The 20,145-nt window shown below is 46.7% G+C and overlaps 1 protein-coding gene across 6 annotated transcripts in view; it reads left to right on the forward strand.

The window, feature by feature from the left end:
- Positions 1 to 1,191: 1,191 nt before the first annotated feature.
- The window catches only part of ACTN4 (actinin alpha 4), a 74,019-nt gene continuing 55,065 nt past the window's right edge, over positions 1,192 to 20,145 (forward strand). For all 6 annotated transcript variants that reach the window (XM_063112815.1, XM_063112806.1, XM_063112808.1 and 3 more), the window contains exon 1: positions 1,192 to 1,454. In XM_063112815.1, coding sequence (XP_062968885.1) covers positions 1,293 to 1,454 — 162 coding nt within the window. In that variant the 5' untranslated portion in view covers positions 1,192 to 1,292. The remainder of the gene's footprint in view (positions 1,455 to 20,145) is intronic.

The raw sequence follows: 20,145 nt of genomic DNA on the forward strand, positions 1-20,145 counted from the left end.
ACAGGAGGGTTCTAAGCAGAAGAGGGAGGGAGGGACATGATCTGACTCAGGTGTTCACAGGTTCCCTCCGACTTTGAGGGGGAGCCCGAGACAGAGAGAAAGCTGCTGCAATGGTCCAAGGGAAGACAAGGAGAGGGCGAACAGACCAGGGTGGGGCCATGGGCGTGGGGGGAAGTGGATGAATTCTGTATATACTTTGAAGACGGAATGACAGAATATCCTGAATAACTAGTTGTGGGGTGTAAAGACAAAGAGGAGTCAAAGATTTGTTGCCAGAGCAGCCGGAAGGTTGGAGGTGCCATTAACTGAGATGGGAATGACTGTAGGACGATCTGGTTTTGGGGCAAGATCAAGAGCTCTGCTTTAGATATTTAAATTTGAGATGCCTATCAATGTGGCAATGTTATTTATCTGTATTTGTTAGCTTATTTATCGTTGCCCCTCCCCACTGCAATGTTAGCCACTTGAGAACTGACCAGACATGTCATGTTCATCACTATACGGCCAGCCCCCAAGAACAGGGCCTGGCGCATAGTAGGTGCTCAATAAATGTTTTGAATGAATGAAGATAGACAAGTCCAAAAATTCCTCTACCTTGCCAGTCAGCCAGTACCTATTCGAATCTAATCTAATTCCCATGTCCATTTCGTGAATCCTTCCGGTCTGTGTTCAGATGTCCGCCTTCTCCGTGAGGCCTACTCTGAGTACTTTATTTACATCCCAGCCAACGCTTGGTTTTTCTCCAAACACTTAATCACCTTGGAATATATACTACATACCTCCTAAAATTTTGTTTGTTGTCTCCCTTCACTGGAAGGTAGTTTCATAATGGCAGGGACTTTTGTCTGTCTTCTTTAGTGCCAATGTGTAAAACAGGGTCTGGCACACAGACGGCGTTCAATACGTATTCGTTGAATTCTTGCTGCTGACCCGGAACGCTGCATTCCGCGCCTGAGCAGGTTAAGGCCCGGCGGCGAGACCCGCCTTATGAATCATTCAGGTCTGGCCCCGCCCCCACGCGCGTGTGCGCGTCCACGAGCTGAAGGGGAGGCGGGGGAAGCGGACGCTGAGCGCCCGAGGCCTTTCTGGGGTGGCAGGGGCGCGCGCGGGGGAGGGCGGCGGCGGCGGCGGCGCGGTGCGCAGGCGCGGCGGGCAGTGCGCAGGCGCCGGTGGAGGGCGGGCTGGAGCGGCTGAAGCGGCGGCAGCGGCGACGGCGGCGGCGGACGCTCGGGCAGAGGGGCGGGAGCTGAGGCGGGAGCGGACGGGCTGGTGGGCGAGCGAGAGGCGGCAGAATGGTGGACTACCACGCGGCGAACCAGTCGTACCAGTACGGCCCCAGCAGCGGAAGCAATGGCGCCGGCGGCGGGGGTAGCATGGGCGACTACATGGCCCAGGAGGACGACTGGGACCGGGACCTGCTGCTGGACCCGGCCTGGGAGAAGCAGCAGCGCAAGGTGCGCGGCCCGCGGGCCGGACGGGCTGGAGGGGGTCTTTCCAGAGGGCCCGGCGGGCTGGGAAGGGGTTCGGAGGCCCTGAGAGGTAATTGGGGGGCCTGAGATGGCAATTGGGGGTCCTGGAAAGGAATTGGCGGGTCTGAAAAGGGATTTGGAGTCCTGAAAAGGAATCGCAGAGCTTGAGGAAGGAATTGGGAATCTGAAAATATAATGGGCGGCCATGTAGGGAATATGGGAGTCGAAAAAAGGGAATCAGGAAGGCCGATAAAGGATTTGGAGGTTCTAGGAGGGGAATTGGGGGAAACTGAGGAGATGATTGGGGAGGCTAAAATGGAATTGGGATCTGAGGCGGGATTGAAGCATCAGAGGATGGGCTGGGGTACTGCGAGAAGAAATGGAGTCTGGGAAGGGAATTCTTGGGTCGGGGTAGAATTAGGGTTCTGAGGAGTCTGAAGAGGAGCACGAGTATGGAGGGGGTTATTTGGAATGCAGAAAGGTCTGAAGAAGATTGGAATTGGGGGAGCCTTAAATTGAGGGAGTTCTAAGAGGGATGAAGAGTCAGGAAGTCTGAAGATGGAGTGGGGGTACCAAGGAAGGGATTGTGGAGTCTGATGAGGTGGGAGGACTAGGGAGGCTGGAAGACGAAAGGAGTAGAGGGACTAGGGAAAGACATGGGGCTCAGGGTGTGAGGAGGGGTTGGGGTGCTGAGGGGAGAAGTTAGGGGACTGTGAATAAGACGTTTTTGAAGGGGGTGAGATTTATTTGGGGTACAGTGTCCTACAGGGAAGAGGAGAAGAATGGGAGGTAGAAATAAGAAGAATTGAGGAATGGAGAAGCCCGAGGGGGATGTGGAGAGCATTTAAGGGTACTTTGAAGAATTGGTGGGAGGTTGAAAAGGTCAGTAAAGGGTTGGAGGAGCCTGAGGAAAATGTAGTCTAGGAAAGGTGAGCATGGAGGGAGGGAATGTGAGCCGGAATGGCGGATAATAGAAGGGAGGTTAGTTTAGGAAAATGAAAGTCTCCTTAGAAAGGATAGACTGAAAAAGGAATTTGGGGTGGGGGGTGCTTCTGGAGATGCAGTCCTGAGACTGGAGAGTGTGCATGTGTTGTGAAGGGAGAATAAGGAGATTTGGGAGGAAAAACAGTGTCTGTTTTGGAGGGGGGTGGACAAGTGAAGGGATCCTTAAACAGAGTCTTTTCAGGTGGCACTTTGGAGTGTGGGAGCAAATTGGGGGCGACCCACAGTAGTGAAAGGGCTATCAGAAGTAGAGTGGAGGGCCCAGGGAAGGTGTTTGGGGGCGGGGATAATCCAGTGTGGTTGAGAGTCATGAGCTCTGAGTCGATGTAAGAGAGGGTTTGAGTGTGTGCAGGAAGAGCTAAAGAAAGGAGTGTTTTAAGTGGGTGTGTGTAGGGGGAGGGGGTTGTTCAGAAGTGTGTGTGAAGAGGGTGGGAGGTACTTGAAGTTAGAGGCATTTAATGTGTTCTGGAGATCTGGATTTTCTTCCCAGATTTGTTACTAATCACCTCTCTGGCCTTCAAGACCGTTGATCTTTCAGTGTAGTTCTTTCATCTGTAAAATGAGAAGGAATTGAAGGGGTCCCTTTGGTGATTCCACAAAGACGGGATGTGTATGGATTTGGGACTTTGGGAGAGGGCGCTGAAGATTTGGAAGAGTGGGTTTGGTGGAGATTTCAGGAACATGGGGGCAGACTCAAGGGGTTTGAGTGGTGAGCTGAGGAAAGAGATTGGAGAGTGACTGGAAGCCTCTTGAGGGTGTGAGTTGGTGCTTTGGGGCTTGGCACAGGCAGCCGAGTCTGGAAGAAAAAGGGTGGAAGGAGCAGCTTTTCCAAGGCAGCCTGAGGTGGGGCCTGCCATAACCCTGTGTAAATTACCAATGACTGCTTGAATTTCCTCATCAGTAGTAACTGGGGGTGGGAGAGTAGCAGCGACTTGGTGGGGGTGGTGTCCTTATCCATTGCCCCACCTGCCTCAGGGTGGACATGTTGAGACAGCCTACATAAAAATGTTTTTTTGAGGGGAAGGGGAGATCTAGTCTGTAGCCTCAACAATGATTTATTGCCTGAGGCAGTATCAGGTTGGAAAAGGTTAGAAGTTGTCAAGAGACTGGGAAAGTTAGGAGGGGAACAGGGGGCCACAGCATTGTTTTTGAGAAGGTTTGGGATCTGTCTTCTTCAGCTCTAGGTGCTTGGGGAAATGAGCCCCAGACTCTCTTTTTCTCAGGTGATGGGAGTGTGGGGCCTTCCTTCTCTCCTACTTCCTGCCTTCTACCACTCCCCAAGTGACTCCTTTTGCTAGCTCTGTTCCACTCCTTTCTTGGAGTTAGGGTGTGGTTATAGTCTCCTGTGCCCACAGGGTGAGGCTGGGGCACCATTCAGGTCCTGGGTGGGAACCAGGACTCACTGGAACCCCGAAAGCCTTGCTGCCTTGTGTTATTCTCCCTTTTACCTCCCAGCTCTCTTCCTTCAGGGCCAGACAAGGTTGAAGAAAATGGTGGTTCACAGCGTCCTCTAGTACGAGCTGCTTTGATTCTCAGTAAGGGCCAAATTCTAGTACATCCTGCATTATACCTACTTCAGCAAGTACTTAGCTGTTCTTTGGGGAAATAGTATTACTTCATCTCTCTGCCCTTCACCGCTGTGCTCTTTCTCTTTAGGATGTAGGGATCCTTTGTGAAATGGGGGAAAGTGTAGTGGGAAAGAATACACTAATTTGTGCTGTTCTCTCCCTTCCTTCCAAGAGAATCAGTGCCACCCACTGCTAGCTGGTTTTTTTCTACCTTGCAATGTCACTTTAGTGAATGACAGATTGCCCTTCTTGCCTCTCCAAAGCCAAGCCCACTGGGCATAGGGAAGGTGACAGTCCTGTCAGTGTCCTGTACACATACACTCACATACTTTAAAAATCTGTGTCCAGGACAGCTGTAGGTCCTTAAAGTATGCATAATTGAATTCTCCTAGGAATTAAGCAATGGTTGGCCCCAGTCAGAGTGTGTCTCATTTCTACCTGGAAGCCTTTGCTCTGGCTTCTAAGGCCCCTGTAACCAAGGTATTATCTAACAAGTAGGTTATGCAATAGTTTTTACATGGGAAGGCCCTAAGTGTTCTCCTGGAGGGCTGGAGAAGAACTGATTTGGTCTTTGAGCAAATTCTTGAGTAACTATTGTTCAGGGCCACAGTTCCCTCTCCCAGTTTCTAAAAAGGGCCTGGGTAGCCTTGCCACCCTGTTCTTCTGGAAGGGTGAAATCTCTTGACGGTTACTCCAAAACTTTTCATCATAGCAAGAGGAAGTGCCTGTTTTACTAAGCTTGAATGTTAATTGAAACATCACTATTTGCAGGGCCTCAGTGTTTAGACCCTGACCTTTGGCTAGGGCTGTATTAGGTTTGAGTTAATTATTTGAAAGTTCTGACAGTGCTTTGTTTTTCACCAAATAGGTCTTGCCTTTTTTTTTTTTTTTTTTTAAAGGCTGATGATGGAGGCCCCAAAGTAGCCATCTGTTATTTTGTTCCATTACTCTAATTGCTTTCCTCTTAGGATCTGGCTAAGACTAACAGGTCCTTAGTTTTCAAAATTGAATAATGTATTTACAAAAAAAAAAAAAAAAGGTAACAACTCAATTGTCATCTAGAAATACATCTGTAAGTATGTAAGGGGGCAAATATACTCTGTTCATGGGTAGGGAAGCGACTCAGCTGCTAGCACTGTTTCTCCCCCTCCTCTCCCCAGAAACGAGTTTTAGAATATGACTTTTTTAATGACTGAAGAAGAGGTGAGGTCTGGAAGGATGGCCTGGGAGTGCAGTGCAGGGCCACTCACACTCACCTGGCAGACGGTTGAGATCCGGTTGGTGCTGTGGAGTGGCGCCTGCCACCTCACCTAATCCTAGGCAGTCCAGGGCGTGGGCCAGGAATTGCCCTCTGTCTTTTGAAACACCCTCCCTGGTTCCGGCTTCCCAGACCAGCAGGGAGGCTACTTTGGCAGCAGGGAGCTGATTCACCCTCCAGTTGGAACTGGTGCTAAAAGCTTTCATTTAATGGCAGCCAATTGCTTGACCTCAGTGTGGGGAAAATTTGGTGAAAGTGTTGGAGGAAAACAGCCCAGGAAATGAGGATGGTGTCTTTATATTCAGGTGCTGGTGGTGCTATTAAACTCCTGAGATGCAGTCAGAGAGGTCAGTTAAAATGTAGGTCCTTGTTCATGGCTATCTAGAAGAGGCCCCCCCCCCCAAAAAAAAAGTAAGCTTGCACTCTCAAAATGTCCTCTTAATCAGATGGCAGGGGAGCAGGGACAAGTCTGTGCCATTTCAACATATACTCCAGTCATGGCAGACTCTGGACAGACAGAGCCCTTTTTCAGAGTTAACTGAGTGTGTAGTACAAGTTATCTGGCAGTGCTATCTAACAGATGACAGTAGAGAGAATGGAGCCAAAAAAGAATTGATTTGGGAAGGCCTGAGGAATTTGAGACTGTTGAGATGAACACTTTAGGCTTTTGCTATACTGATTTATAGTGTTCTGGGAATTGTATGAGCCTTTGACCAGATCTTAAGGTAGTTCTTTAAAAAACGGTTCCCTTGCTGCTGCTTTTATTTTTTTGAAGGGGAAAAGGGAAGGGCAAAAGTAATTAGTGAAACAGCTGTTTGCTCTAGTATCACTTGCCATTCAAGTTCTCTGAATAGCTAAAATATCAACATCTTTCTCTTCCCTGGCATTTAGTATATTTTAGACCAGTATTTTCCCCCAGCTTTATCCTTATTTCCTTCACTTAGTGATATCCATTTTCTCATCCGTCCCATTCAGTTCCCTTTCCTAAGTTTCCTTCTGTTGCCTTTATGTATTTAATTTACAGAATAACAAAAACACTCACCTTACCCTTTAAAATTTTTTTTGTCACTTTTTCTTTTTTTGTGTAAATAAGAGGCAAGTGATAGCAAATTGGTAATATTCAGTGACAGCAGTAACTGAAACACTGACCTGTGAAATGGTAGATGGAAGTTTCTACTTGAGCAGATACAAATACTGTCATCCCCGGAACTTTGAAAGAGATCTTTATATTCTGGGTAGTTTGAGCGCTCAAGATTAGTCTCCTTTAGGATGGGTTTAAACTTTGAAACATCAAAGCAGAGTTATAAGGAAACTTAGTTTTACAGTGTTGGCAGTGTAGGCACCAGAATTTGTTATAAAGTGTTTGAAAGTGGCACAAGTATCACTTTTCTTCAAGAAGGTTTATGAGTTACATTTTAATCAGTATCCTAGGTATCAAGGAGTATAAGGTTCAATGAATCAGAGAAAAGCAATCATTTAAAATTCCAGTCTCTGTTTAAAGAGTGATCTTATGGGGGGTGTTGGGGGGCAGCAGTTAACTGACTGTCTGGGGGGGAAGGAACCCACCTCCTCTAGAAAGTGAAATCTTTGCGTGTATTTAACTGGTAAGAGTTTCTTACATCATCAGTGCTTGGGAAGTTTTATCCAAGTAGTGGTTTCTCTGGGATTATAAAAATCCCTGAGACATTTGTCTTACCTAGTGTTGTGCCTTTTTTGGTTGTGTTCTTTCACATCCTCCCCCTTCCCCTTTCCCTTATAAACAACACAGGCATTAACTGGGAATGTCCATGGAAAGTCTTTAAAAGCTGGTTGGTGTAAGTTGGTTGCCTTCCCTTTAGTTTGAGCAGCAGTTACTTTGGAAGAGGCCAGTGGCCTTTTTCCCAGACGTGATTTATTGAAGTGCTGTCTAAAAGTGAATGGATTGAATGTACTTGGCATTTGCTATTTGCCACCTGTTGCTGTGCTAGCTCCTGGCTTCCAGGGTTGAGTCCCACTCACCCCCTACAACCCAAGAGTGGAGGACCATCCTGTGTTTCCAGAAAGGACAGTGGTTCCCCAACTACAACAGTCTCCTTGTGCTTATCTCTGTGCTTCCTAAACTTCAGTCATTTGTGATTTTTCCATACCCACTTTTACTTTTATGTGCTTAATAATTTTCTTTAAGGCACTTTGCATTTCTTAAGTTTTAAAAGGAAAATTGATATGAATATGGTAAATGGGAAGCCCAGCTTCTCTGGCCATAAATAGAAGGAAACTGTAAAAATAAACAAAGGACCCATCAGTACCAAGCAGAGACTTTGTTTTTAAAGTCATTGGGTTTTTTTTTTTTTTTTTTTTTTTTTTTTTTTTTCTTGTCTTTTTCGTGACCGGCACTCAGCCATTGAGTGCACTGGCCATTCCTATATAGGATCCGAATCCACGGCGGGAGCGTCGCTGCACTCTCCCGAGTGCGCCACGGGCTCGGCCCTAAAGTCATCGGGTTTACAAGAGAATCAAAGGGAATAACCTCATTGTGATTGAAAGTTTAATGTAGGGTGTGGATAATCCTTAGGATTTTCCATGTGTGCATGCCACACTTGGAAAAAACTTTTTTTTTTTTTTAAGATGACCGGTAAGGGGATCTCAACCCTTGGCTTGGCGTTGTCAGCACCACACTCAGCCAGTGAGCCAACCAGGCATCCCTATATGGGATCCGAACCCATGGCCTTGGTGTTATCAGCACCACACTCTCCTGAGTGAGCCACGGGCCGGCCCAGAAAGGCTTATTTAAATGTTTTCTTTCCCCCAAATATCAGAGCAGAACAGATTCTTTGTCTTCCAGTGGAACTGTGGATGTGGAGCTGAAGTAGTTGGAAGCACAGTTACTACTCCACAGAACACAATGAAATCATCTTGGGAAATATCGCTGATGGTGTTGAAATGATTGAATGGGATGCTAGAGCACCAGCAATACAATAGCATTTGTGTCTTTGGGTTCAGGCAGGAATAAAGAAGACATTGTGGTTTGTTTTATGTTTTTTAAAGTTTTCCCCCCAAAGGTGTGGGGCTTGAGTGATGTCTGTCTCTGGCTTTCTAGTGGGTTTTTCTTTTCATCTTTTGCCCCCTCCCTGATGGCTTTTGAGAGTGGGTGGAAGCCACAGTCTAGGTGGATCAGAGGCAGCACAGAAAGCAGGCAGTATGCCTTATTTCTTGTTCTCCATGTCTGAAGAGGGAGCACATTTGGTTTTTTAATCTCCAAAAAGCCCAAAATAAAGAGTTTCCATATCTTACCTCCTGAGTAGTAATGGCTCTGATTCCAGTTCTAAGAATGTCTTAATTAGCAGCCATCCAGAATGGGGGCACCACAGGAAATAAAATAGAGGCATTTCTTTTCTTTCTTTCTTTTTTTTTTTTTTTTTTAAATACATGCTTCGTTTTGATGGCAGAGAAGGCCAATTTGAGGTTAGGAGAAACAGTATGGAAGGAAGCTTGCAAGTGATTCAGCATCCAGCCATGCTGGGAGGTTGCTTGAGGGGGTGTCACAGTAAGTGGATTTGTGGGTCTACAGCTTGTGTTGTTGAGATGGCAGGCTTTCCTTTACCAAGGGCCAAAGGCAGTGCTGGAGGCTGACTTCAGTCAGTGTCATCAGGGCCTGGTATGTGAGTGCTTAGCAGTTAATACATTAGTGCTCTGTGATCAATCTCAATCTGGGTGTGAGTAAAAGGTATTTAGTTGATATTACCATGGAAACCAAGTTGCTTGCTTACTGTCTTGGGGAGTGCCACCATGCCAGCGCTAATGGTGGAATGTTGGGCTCCTTGGGCAGAAAAAAGTTTCTGCCAGCTGGTCTCACGGGAAAATATCCACATGCATAGTGACCATGCTGGGTAGGGGATGAGGGGCCTCTGTCCCCTGGCTCAGGAGTTGGGCCAGTCCATTTTAATGATGAGGGGTGTGCATTTGCTCATGAGAGAGGAAGAAAAAGGGACACACACCATGAAAGCCGCTGTTGGCTTTGTGGCTGGGACTTGTGCTTTTTCTCGAGGCATTTAGAATTGGAATCTCAGCTATGTGACTTCTTAATAGCAGGGCAAAATGTGCCTGCATCAAGCATTTGCCTGCTTCACAAACAATAACAAATTAAAAAGAACTCTAAAAATTAAAAAATTGGGCCGGCCCGTGGCTCACTCGGGAGAGTGTGGTGCTGAGAATACCAAGGCCCCGGGTTCGGATCCCATATAGGGATGGCCGGTTCGCTCACTGGCTGAGCATGGTGCTCACAACACCAAGTCAAGGGTTAAGATCCCCTTACCGGTCATCTTTTTAGAAAAAAATAAAAAAATTAAAAAATTAAAAAATAAAAATTAAAAAATTAAAAAGTTTTGAGCAAATCCCATGTGCAAATAACATTTTTTTAAAAATCTGCATCCTCTCCATCCTAACTCTGACAGTAAATAAGCCTTTTTCTTCCTATCATTTCCTCATTCTTTCTTTTTAAGAAAATGAGTATCTTCGCATTAAATTGTATGTTTGATAAAAAATATTAAATGCTTACACAAAGTGCTTCTTTGGCTGTTACTGGCATGGTTTACATTTGAAAGGACCAGATATATTTTTGTCTTGTTTTTTAACTTAATACTTGTGTGATCTTCTAGTTCTGGCCTATGGAATAAATTCAGTTTCAAAATTCAAAATGTCTGGAAGCAGCCAACTTGCCAGGCTGGTTCAAGGGCAGTCTGATGAATTGACCCTTCTTAGAGGCTGTCTGCTAACCAGTCATGATTCAGATTTTCAAGTCCTGGAAGGTATCCAGATGGTAAACATCACCAGGATTGTGAGGCAGTTACTTTTTTGGGGGGTGGAGGGGATCTTTTGAGCTACGCTGCCAAGACTGTGGTAGGGCTTACCTTTCTGTAAAACAGGAAGGCCTGTATCAAGATGTCTTTTTCAGAGATGTTGGCTGTAGTCACCCAGCACTGTGTCTCCCAGTGGGGTGAGAGGAGACACCTAGACTACTTAGGGGAGGGCCTTCTTGGCTATTTTTTGAAACTAATTTTCTCTTTCCCTTTGTACCTTTCATTAACTCACTGATGAGGGACAACCCATGAAAGAGAATTCAGTCCATTGAGAGCTGTGAACCAATTTAGGGATGATTGATTAGTAGAGCATGGACCAAAGCTGTGGAAGGTAAGGGAGCAACACTTGGCTTCTCCCCACCACACAGAAACACCCCAGAGAGTCAAAGGGAACAAGCTTTGACCATAAAAATAGAAGACTCACAGCACATGGAGTTCTCTTAACAGCTGCCTTAGACTTGAGAAAGTTCTGGGCCTCTTTAATAAATAAGCACAAAGTAGTCCTTGCCAAATACGGCCTGCTCTAGGGCCACGGGGTTAGCTTAGGAGACAACTTTCTTGCCTAAAAATAAATGCATGTTCCTATCAGACATTCCAAGCATAGTTTAAACATGAGACTTCTGAGTAGCAGTTCAGGCTCTGTGGGTTCAATTATGTCAGTGTAGGCAGTGAAGATCTTTGGGGAGCCTGCTCCCAGCTTTGGTATTGGCTAGTGGCTACCAATGAAATCAGATGGCCAAATGCAAACTACCTTACATCTCATTTCTATATGTTTTGATCTGTTCACAGGCTGGTGAGGAAGATAGACAACAAGCACGTAAATAATAAACAAGGTAACAAGACAGGATTAAGTGCTTTAAATTTAATAATAACAGCTTGTTTTTTATTCTGTGCTAGACATTGTTCTAAGTGCTTCACATGGACTGACTTTCACATGGCTTCTAAGTGTATGGTCTTATTTCTACACTACACTGTAGTCTAGTGATTGGGAATGACTTTGCAAGAGAGTAGTGGGGGAGGAGGGTGCGGTGCACATACTTTAGATGGAGAGGAAAGTCTCTGAAGAGATGGCATTTCATCTGTTCCCTAAAGGATGAGAAAGAGGGGCCAAGAGAGCACTAGAGGAAAGCTGTTCCAAGCAGGACGAACCTAAGTATAGAGGCCCTGAGGAAAGAGAGAAGGCCAGAGTGGTCAGAGCAGGGCACATGGAAGAGACGAGCACAGGCAGATCACACAGGCAGATCACTTAGAGCTTTGTTGTCAGAAGTGCTGATGAGGTCTAGAGTCAACTTGTATTTGCAAATTCATCCCCTCTTAGACTCCAGTAGGACAGGAACCTCATACTTCCAGAAGTCTGACACTGCAACCCTTCCCTCTCAGACCCCCCGGACAGGCCAAACTGGAACTGACTTTTAAACTGGGAACCCCAGAACTGAAGAATATTAAACCAAACAAAAGCTTCAATTATCTCTGTGATCATTTGCAGTAGGCACCTGTGTTTGATTTAAGCCTGGTAACTTTTGAATCTGGAGTTTTATGGCTCTGTGTACTCACAATAGCTTTGTAGTGTGGCTGTCTTAGAGCGCTTAACTTTTACCACATGCACAAGTTCTAGCCACCTGCAGTCCCATCAAGAGGCCCCTATCTGGTGGGATGCCACTTGCTTTACAAAACATCTTTTGTAAAATGTTGAGTTGCCCTCTTTTAAGTCAGAAGCCAGGAAGTCTGATTTTAAAACTGGCTCTTCTCTAGGTCCTCTCCTTCTCTGCGAGTCCCTCTTCCATTTGCTTAGTATTTCCTCCTTGTTTTGATCAGGTGGAGCTAGGGTGGTTCTAGTTCAGAGAAGGACACAGACATGCAGGCTGACTTTGTCTGAGGGGTTTGGCTTTCTCTACCCTACTGGCAGCCAATCCAGGAACCCGGTAGATTTCATTGGGCCCATGGCTGTCCATTTGAAGGCATAGCTTGTCAAACTAGTTATGTGGCTTTTACTTAGGGAGGGAGGAACAGCGACAGAGAGCTTGGGGCTATCAATAGACATTCCTGCCTTTGTACACATATTAGCACCTGGCAAGAAGTTAAGTTCATGGATCACAGCGTGTTTATTGTGAACATGGGCAGGGATTTTTTTTCTGCCCTATCCTTGATGAAATTCGGCAGCAAAATTCTTCCCTGTCAACAGAATGTAAAGGAGTGAATGAATATGAAGGTGTACTGTAATGACACAGCCAGCCCAGCTGCTTCAGCTGGAAAAAAGATGACTAGGTTTCCATTCTGACAGCATACCCATGTGAACTTGTTAAATCTTTTAAGTAGCTGTATAGGGGGGGGGGAGGGTGTGTGTGTGTGTGTGTGTGTGTGTGTGTGTGTGTGTGTGTGTGTGTGTGTGTGTGTGTGTGTGTGTGTGTGTGTGTGTGTGTGTGTGTGTGTGTGTGTATTTATCCTTATCCTGCCATTTCTTCTGGTGACTGGCTGGTACTATCCTTATCACATTAAATTCAGAAACAAAACTTCCCCTTTATAAAGGTGATTCAGAGTGGGAAGAAAGTCTATGGTGAATAGAAAATGTGTCAAATTAATATTGAGTCCTGCTCCGTGTTTGGGATACTGCTGTAAGTTTCCATGGTGGGTAGCTTATTATGCATTTATGCTGAGCTGAACCTGCTCCAAGTTGTTGCTGCAGATAGAAAAGGCTTTCTGGCTGGGGGTGGGGGGAGCTACCTCTTTCTATCACACTGTAAAGACTTGGAAGATCCTTTGCAAGATTTCAGCAGTCGCCACTTGGGTAGCAGAATTAGGGGCCTCTGACCAAAGTGGGTCTGCATTTTATAGCCAACCAGCTTCTTGTGTAACATGAGTTGGGGCTTCATGGGCCCCAGACTCCAGCACTCAGGTAGAAACATGACCGCTAGGGCCAGACAACAGCTCTCACTGGGCCCCTCCTCAGCAGAGCAGAGCTCCGTGCTGAGCCTTTGGGGGTATGAAAGAAACCGGAGACCCAGCCCATGCTCTCAAGGAGCTCACGGTGTAGTTGAGGAGAGAGCAAAGCCACGAGACCTCAGAAGGACACTAAGCGGCACACCGACAAGCCCACAGCACTCTAGCCGTGTCCCAGGAGAGGAAAGGGGTGAATAAGGGCAGGTGGGGTCAGTCATGGAAACTTTCATAAAGGAGGTGAGTGTGCAGGAGGGGTGGGCCTTTGCCCCAGCTGTGGGCAGTTTTCTGGGGGCAAGTGTTAGAGGATCCCATGTGCAATTGAACAATATTCCTTAGCTGTCACTTTCAAGCAGTTCCTTCCCCACATGAGTGTCATCTTTTGGGGAGTTTCAGGTTTGAGGCATGAGGTACCAGGTTGGTATATCTTGGAACCTCTGGATAGCAAGACCTCAGGTTGTGGATCCGTATTCATTCAAGGGTCCTGTCACTTTCACAAGTATAGTGGCTGGGCCAGACTCCTCCCCAGGTGGGAGTCTGCTCTGACTCTGCCTTTGAGGCATATGCTTTAAGTTTGCTGATGGTCTCTTCAAAATCAGCAAGGTGTCAAAAAAAAAGAACAGAGAGAGACGCTCTTCTTATGTTCAAGGGTCTCTGTAAGCCCTGTGCCTTATAGCCCAGCCCCTCAGAATATGTGGTGCTGTATGTTGCCTCCTAGTCTGGATGACCACTCAAAACTGAGAATGGCCATTCTGTATTAAGATCACAGAAATGAATGGGTTCGTTTCCCAATAGGCTGGCTGGTTTGGTGTGCCACAGTTAATCTGCTGTCCCTGCAATGAGGGTAGACTAGGAGTGTTCTTGCCTGTCAAGCTAAGCTTCCAGGTGCTATTCATTTCTTTAAATAAATGCGTTAGAGCTGGCTTGTTGAACTTAGAGTTCCCATCCTAGGAAATACTCCATTATGTTTAAAAAAAAAAAAAAAAATTCATTCAGATGCTCCTGTCCAAATGTGTGACTCAGATACTGTAGTGCCCTTGGTTATGCTTTCCCCAAGTTGACATATTTGAGTGGCATTCTGGTCCTACTGTGAGGTAAGGGTTGTGGTCACTGGCCCATGTCTCTTTCTTTGTGTGGTTTCAGGTGGGTTCCCCCACCCCCTCCAGATGATGTATGAGAGAAGAATTTTGATTTAGCTCAGGTCCTGTAAGTAAAGTATTGGCTGAAATCATCCAGTAGAACTTGGCCTTCATCTTTTAGACTTCCTGGGATCAGTAGGTTTGCTGTAGAAGGATTTGGTGGGGATGGTGAGGGTGATAAGAATTGCCTGTCTCGGGCCGAGCCCGTGGCGCACTCGGTAGCGTGCTGCGCTGGCAGCGCGGCGACGCTCCCGCCGCGGGTTCGGATCCTATATAGGAATGGCCGGTGCACTCACTGGCTGAGTGCCGGTCACGAAAAAGACAAAAAAAAAAAAAAAAAAAAAAAAGAATTGCCTGTCTCTTGTCACTGAGCTAGTCTTTGTAGACTGGGCACTGAAGCAGTGCTATTAAGGAGAGAGGGCCATAGACACACAGCCAGTTGCTATTTCTTTTTCTCCTTGTTAAGGCTTCTAGGCAGGGTCTGCTTACAGGGTGCCTCATTTCCCCTTCTGAAAGGCAGAGATGTTGCGGGGTGGGGTGGGGTGGATATTTTTTGAGAGAACCTAGTGCTCATTACTTGTACAATATGTTGGGGGATGTATTCACCCCTGTTTTGGGAGAGGTTTCTGGGGGAGAAGTTGCAGAATATTCAGGATCAGAGAGTTTCTTGCATGAACCTGGGTGCTGGGAGGAGATGCCTGCTCAGCTGGTGAGTTAGCCAATTGCCATCCTACCCACCAGGCAATAGGAGGCAGCTCAGATGTCACTAGGATTCAGGCTGTCTCCTGGCCCAAGCAGCTGCACCCTGGGAGGGGGTATTGAAAGCCCTGAAGTGCTGCAAGAGGGTGCTTCTGGCCACCCCCATGTCCATGCTTGGTTTTCGTGGCAAAACCAGGAGGCAGTGAAAGGTGTGGGATGGGAAGAGGGCTGGACCCAGAGCATGGCCTTTGGAGGGAAAGAGACCCTGTCCTCACACCTACCTCCTCCACCTACTGCCTGCATGATCCTGGGCAAATGACAGGGGTTAAGCCTCAGGGTCCTCCTTTGAAAAGGGGCATCATCCTACACCTCACAGGATGGTTCTGAGGATTAAAACAAAATAAATAGTATGTAGGAAGCAGTTGGCACACTGCCTGGTACATTGTAAGAACTCAATAAATGTAGCTTCTCAAAACTATTTCAATGGCTCACCGTCCTGCACCCAGGTGGGGTCTACTGTTTGTCTCCTCTTTAGAGGGGTTGAAAGGATCTGCTGAAATGTGCAGCTCAGTGGAAAATCAAAACATATACCGCCTTTCCAAAAGTTCTCCTCCAGGGAGCACTAAACCCAGCCAGCAACTTCAAAGAAGCATCCTCTGTCAAGTGGTAGCCCACATTTAAGTTGCAAGTGACATAACGTAGCCTTCTCCCAGTCTCTGTGTCCATCTGGGCCTCATTATCTGGGAGGTGACTTCTCATTTTAGAGTTGCAAGCCCTGAACAATTTTGTGTCTGGATGAGCCATAGGCAGTGCCAGGAAGACTCTTTCCTGAGTAATTCAGCTTATTAAATCTGCTGTCAGCTGAGGAGGTCTTTCCCTGGGTCCCTGTCTTTCCCCATCCCTTTGCTCCCCCCCCCCAAAAAAAAATCCTATTGATTTAAGCTAGAAACAACCCACAGCATGGAGTCAGACCGCCTTCTCTTCAACTGGTAAGTGATATAGAAACAGGAAGGGCTTCCCACTGATAACCCCCAAAATAACTGCCCAGAAATGCTGTCAAACAGGGCCAAGAGGTGTGCAGGAGCCTGTGCCCAGCTGCTGACCTGGAACATGGTTCCTAGAGGGTTTAGAGGAGCCATGCCCCTCCCAGGCCTCTGTCCCCACAGTGCTTCTCACGCCTGCTTGCTGCTCCATCCTCTTTTCCTCCTTCCTCTGCCCTCCCTTTCCTGGGGTCACTTCCTGATGCCATTCCTCAACTTAGCCCCTATTCCCCCCAAAAGCAATCAAATCCACAACCTAATAAGGCAAAAGAATGAGGAGAATGTCCGCCTCCCAGGCTCTCCCCTCACAGGGTGCAGGCCCGCAGCAAATTTGGAAAACTTTACATCAGAGTGACAACCGACTGGGGGCTGGTAGCGGGGTGCGAAGTAGCCATTTTCAGGAGCTGCCCATTGCTAGCAGCATGCAGGACCCTAAAGGAGGGCCACCCAGTTTGCGCTTTCCAAATCAGGCTGTTGATACCCCTCTAGCACAATGAAACGTATGGAAAGCAACATTGTGAGTCAGCTGCACCTCCAGTGTGGAATTTGCGTGCCAGGAGAACACAAAGTACAAACATGAAAAAGTCTGCATTGGGAGCCTGTGCGGAGAGATCTCCCCTCCAACCACGACTGGGTCTTGCAAATCCAAACACTTCTTGCCTCTGAGATGAGCAGTTTTCTTCCCTTTGACTGTGCCAGGGTTAAATTAGCCTGGGTGTTAATTAAAACTTGTCAACACCTAGAGTGGGGCCCCCCAGGAACCTGTCACCCCTCCTACATCGTTATCCCAGGCAAATCAACCCTCTCTGAAGCAATTTCCATTCTAGACTGGGGGTGGGGAGGGAGGAACAAGCCCCCTGTGCCGGGGAGCCCTGGGGGAGGGGGGTTGGCTGGGCCAAACCTCTTCTGTTTTGGAAGGTCAAGCTTTGTAATTAACCTGAATGCTTGGAGGAGGGGGTGACTCGAAGGAACCTGGTCTAGGGATGTGCCAGGTCTTTCAAGTTGCTAATTATCAGCAAGCATGAGGTCATCTGTAACTATATCTAATTCTTTAGCTTGTAATTAAGGTGCTCATTAAAAGTAAAGGGAAATTTTGTTTTTCAAAAAGGAAAAAACACAAAAAGCCTTTGTTTCAGCCTGACAGGATGGCTCAGAACAGGCGGAGAACTCAAGGCACAGGACTAGTTTCCTGTCTTAAGAGCTTTACAGGAAATTCACTGCAAACAATATTGGTGACCCTGCCAAAGAGGCAAACCCGGGGTGATGTCATTGTTCGAAGCTGTCACCGCCAAGCCTCTAGCCTTGGGGGAAGAGGGTTAGTGGGATTAAGAAATGAGTTTGTGAGTGTGTGAGTGTGTGAGTTTAGCTGTCTCTAGAAGAGGCAAATCAAGTGAAAATCCGGGCAGGAGAGAAATCACATGGGGTGTGGGGTGTGGTCATGTCTTGGAAATATTCTTAGCTAGGTTCAATTTTCCTTGTTTTTCTAAGTTTAAAAAACCCTCTCTTACTATTTTGCTTTTTCAGAGACTGCCATTTCTGAAACATTCCCTATTTAGTGCTTTGGGTAACTGACTGTTACTGTATGGAATTTGTGGCCCACAAGGCAGTGTGGTAAGTTAAGCACTAGGTAAATGCTCACTGAGACACAGGACTAGTTTGATGTATCTTTCTTCCACAAAAAACATTTTGGAAAACTACCCAATGCCAGTGAGTTGGCTTCTATAAGTTGTTAATCTTCCCATGTGCCTTCAGGAGCCGTCTGGAGTGTCTCTGAAAAAAGGACAAGCTTTGCATCTTGCCATTTTTCCTTTGGCTGGAAGTCTAACAGAGAGGCATAAACACAGTCTTAAAATGAAAGCAACAAAAATAAACTCAAAGCAGCCCTGCATGAAGACATTAATGCAAAATATGCAAGCTGGCTTACTATTTATATGGCAGAAGGCAGTCATAAGAAGATCCAGGCCTGGTTAAGGAGAGTTATGTCTTTTGAGGTGCCTGTTTGTTTGAATTCCAAATAAACCATGGGTGATTACTCAGATGAGGTCATAATGCAATGTCTCATTAACTGCTTTGTATAGTCCAGTTTCTCAACAGAACCAATAGCTTCTGAAATGCTAATGCAGGATCAGGATACAGTTAGAGTGCCCCTTCCCTGCACCCCTTCTAACATCCTAGCTGTTTTAAAAGGAAGGATTAAACAGGAGAGCCATGTAAGTTTCCTGTGGTACACATCTGTTAATATTCTTTTTATTTTTTTCTCATTCAACTGACATTTATGCAGATACTATGTTAGGCTTGGAGATACAGCAAGAAAGAAAACCAACCTAGCTGTTGTCCTCATAGCAGTTACATTCTGGAAAGGAAGACAGGCAATGAATTAAATGATGGAAGTGAATGAGTGACATGTAGATGTGAATGTGGCCTTTGCTTTACTGCTTCCTGGCTGACTTAAGTGCTCATTGACATTGCCTTCCTGGGTTTGGAAAGGATCTTTCCAACATGCTATTTGTGTTTAGGAGCTCAGATGCTCAGGGCTGCCTCCCTTATAAATCTACCTCCAGGTGAGTCCTGTATGTTTGGTTCTTGGTGTGTGGTTTCATAGGCTCCCCAGGGCTGAGGAGTCACTTTGGGATCCAGCTTTTTCTCAGTGCCTGGCTTGGGACATATTGCTGAAAAGGAATGACAGAGCTGGACAGGATGGATGCGTCTCCTAGCCAAGGAAACCAGAGTTTGCAGCCCCATTAATGGCTTCTCTAGAATCTCTATGTGGGAGAAGCTTAACTGGCACAGTCTGGTTTGGGGTGGATAGGTCCAGCTGGGGGACTAGTCGTGAAGCTGCAAGCTTGCTGATTTTACTCAGATTGTGTGCGTATGTGAGGCAGCTGGGGAGGACCTGATGGAGATCATGGTGGGTGTGGGTGGCAAAAGCTACGGCCATTGCCTAGGAACATGGTTGCCTTTGGATTGCTCAAGCTGCTGCTTGTTTCAGGAGCTGCCTTGGTGCAGTTAGAGCTGTGTTTTTGTGGTAATTGCCAGGAAGCCGAGCCCAGTTGTTCAGGAAGTTGATGAGGTTAGCAACACTTTTTGACAGGCTGGTAACAGTGCCAGGACTGACAACCTCATGGTCATATGGTCATAGCCCTGGGATTTTGTTCTTTGGGGACACTTTGGACATCGTCTGTCAGCTTCCACAAGCGAAAGACTCAATTGGGTAACTTGAAGTAAGAGTGGAGGGAAGTGGGGAGATGTAATTGCAGCCCAGCCAAGAATCTCAAAGCTCAGTCTTCAATGTATGGAAACTTTAGTGTTTTTCTGTCTTTAGTGGAAATTGCTGTTCACTTTTAGTGCCAATTGGAAAGTGTTGGCAGCCAGGATCGTTCCTCTTGGGCCCATAGAGCCCGTGTATCTGATGTTTCTAACATTTTCTTTTTCTTTTTCTTTCTTTTTTTTACTAAAAGATGACCAGTGAGGGGATCTTTTAACCCTTGACTTGGTGTTGTCAGCACCACGCTCATCCGAGTGAGCCACAGGCCGGCCCTCTAACATTTTCCTAACCACACCTTTCTCCTCTGTTAGCACCATCCCAGTCTTCCAGTACCACCATTTGTATAGGGTGCTTGGAAAACATGTTTCTTAGGTTCCCTAGGAAATTTGGTGTTTCTACTCATGGGAGTTGGGGACCACACAAGACCCTTCATTCCCACCTAGGATTTCAGGCCATCAGTGGGAGCACAGGAGCACATTGGGGCAGAGGTCAAAGGAGGCTGGAAGCTGAGCTAGAACAGTTCCACCCTCAGTCCCCTTTCAAAACTGAGGACAGGGGTAGCTCAACCCTGGCGTGTGTCTTGTTACACAGGGTCCTGTCATTTGGGCTGTCATAAGGGGAATGGATGTGAGTGTTCCTGGTTCTCTAAACCTGGGGCTGAGAGACTGCAGTCCTGGATTATCATTGTGCAGGTGACAAAACAAGTGATGTAGCCTGGATGGGGGCTGGGGCAGCCTCTGCTTAGCTCCAGCTGATTGTGGCTGGATAGGAATGGGGGCCGGGGACTTCATCTTCCAAGAAGCTGGAAATCCAGAGTTTTATGGGACAATTAGTTCAACTTAAAAACAAAGCAAAAACCTACAGGCCATACAAAATGGGGCCTATTTGGTGCCTAGAGCTGCCCATTTATGACTTCTGACCTTGCATAATCTTGAT

This window comes from Cynocephalus volans, chromosome 10 (assembly GCF_027409185.1).
Source record: "Cynocephalus volans isolate mCynVol1 chromosome 10, mCynVol1.pri, whole genome shotgun sequence".
Classification (NCBI taxonomy): domain Eukaryota; kingdom Metazoa; phylum Chordata; class Mammalia; order Dermoptera; family Cynocephalidae; genus Cynocephalus; species Cynocephalus volans.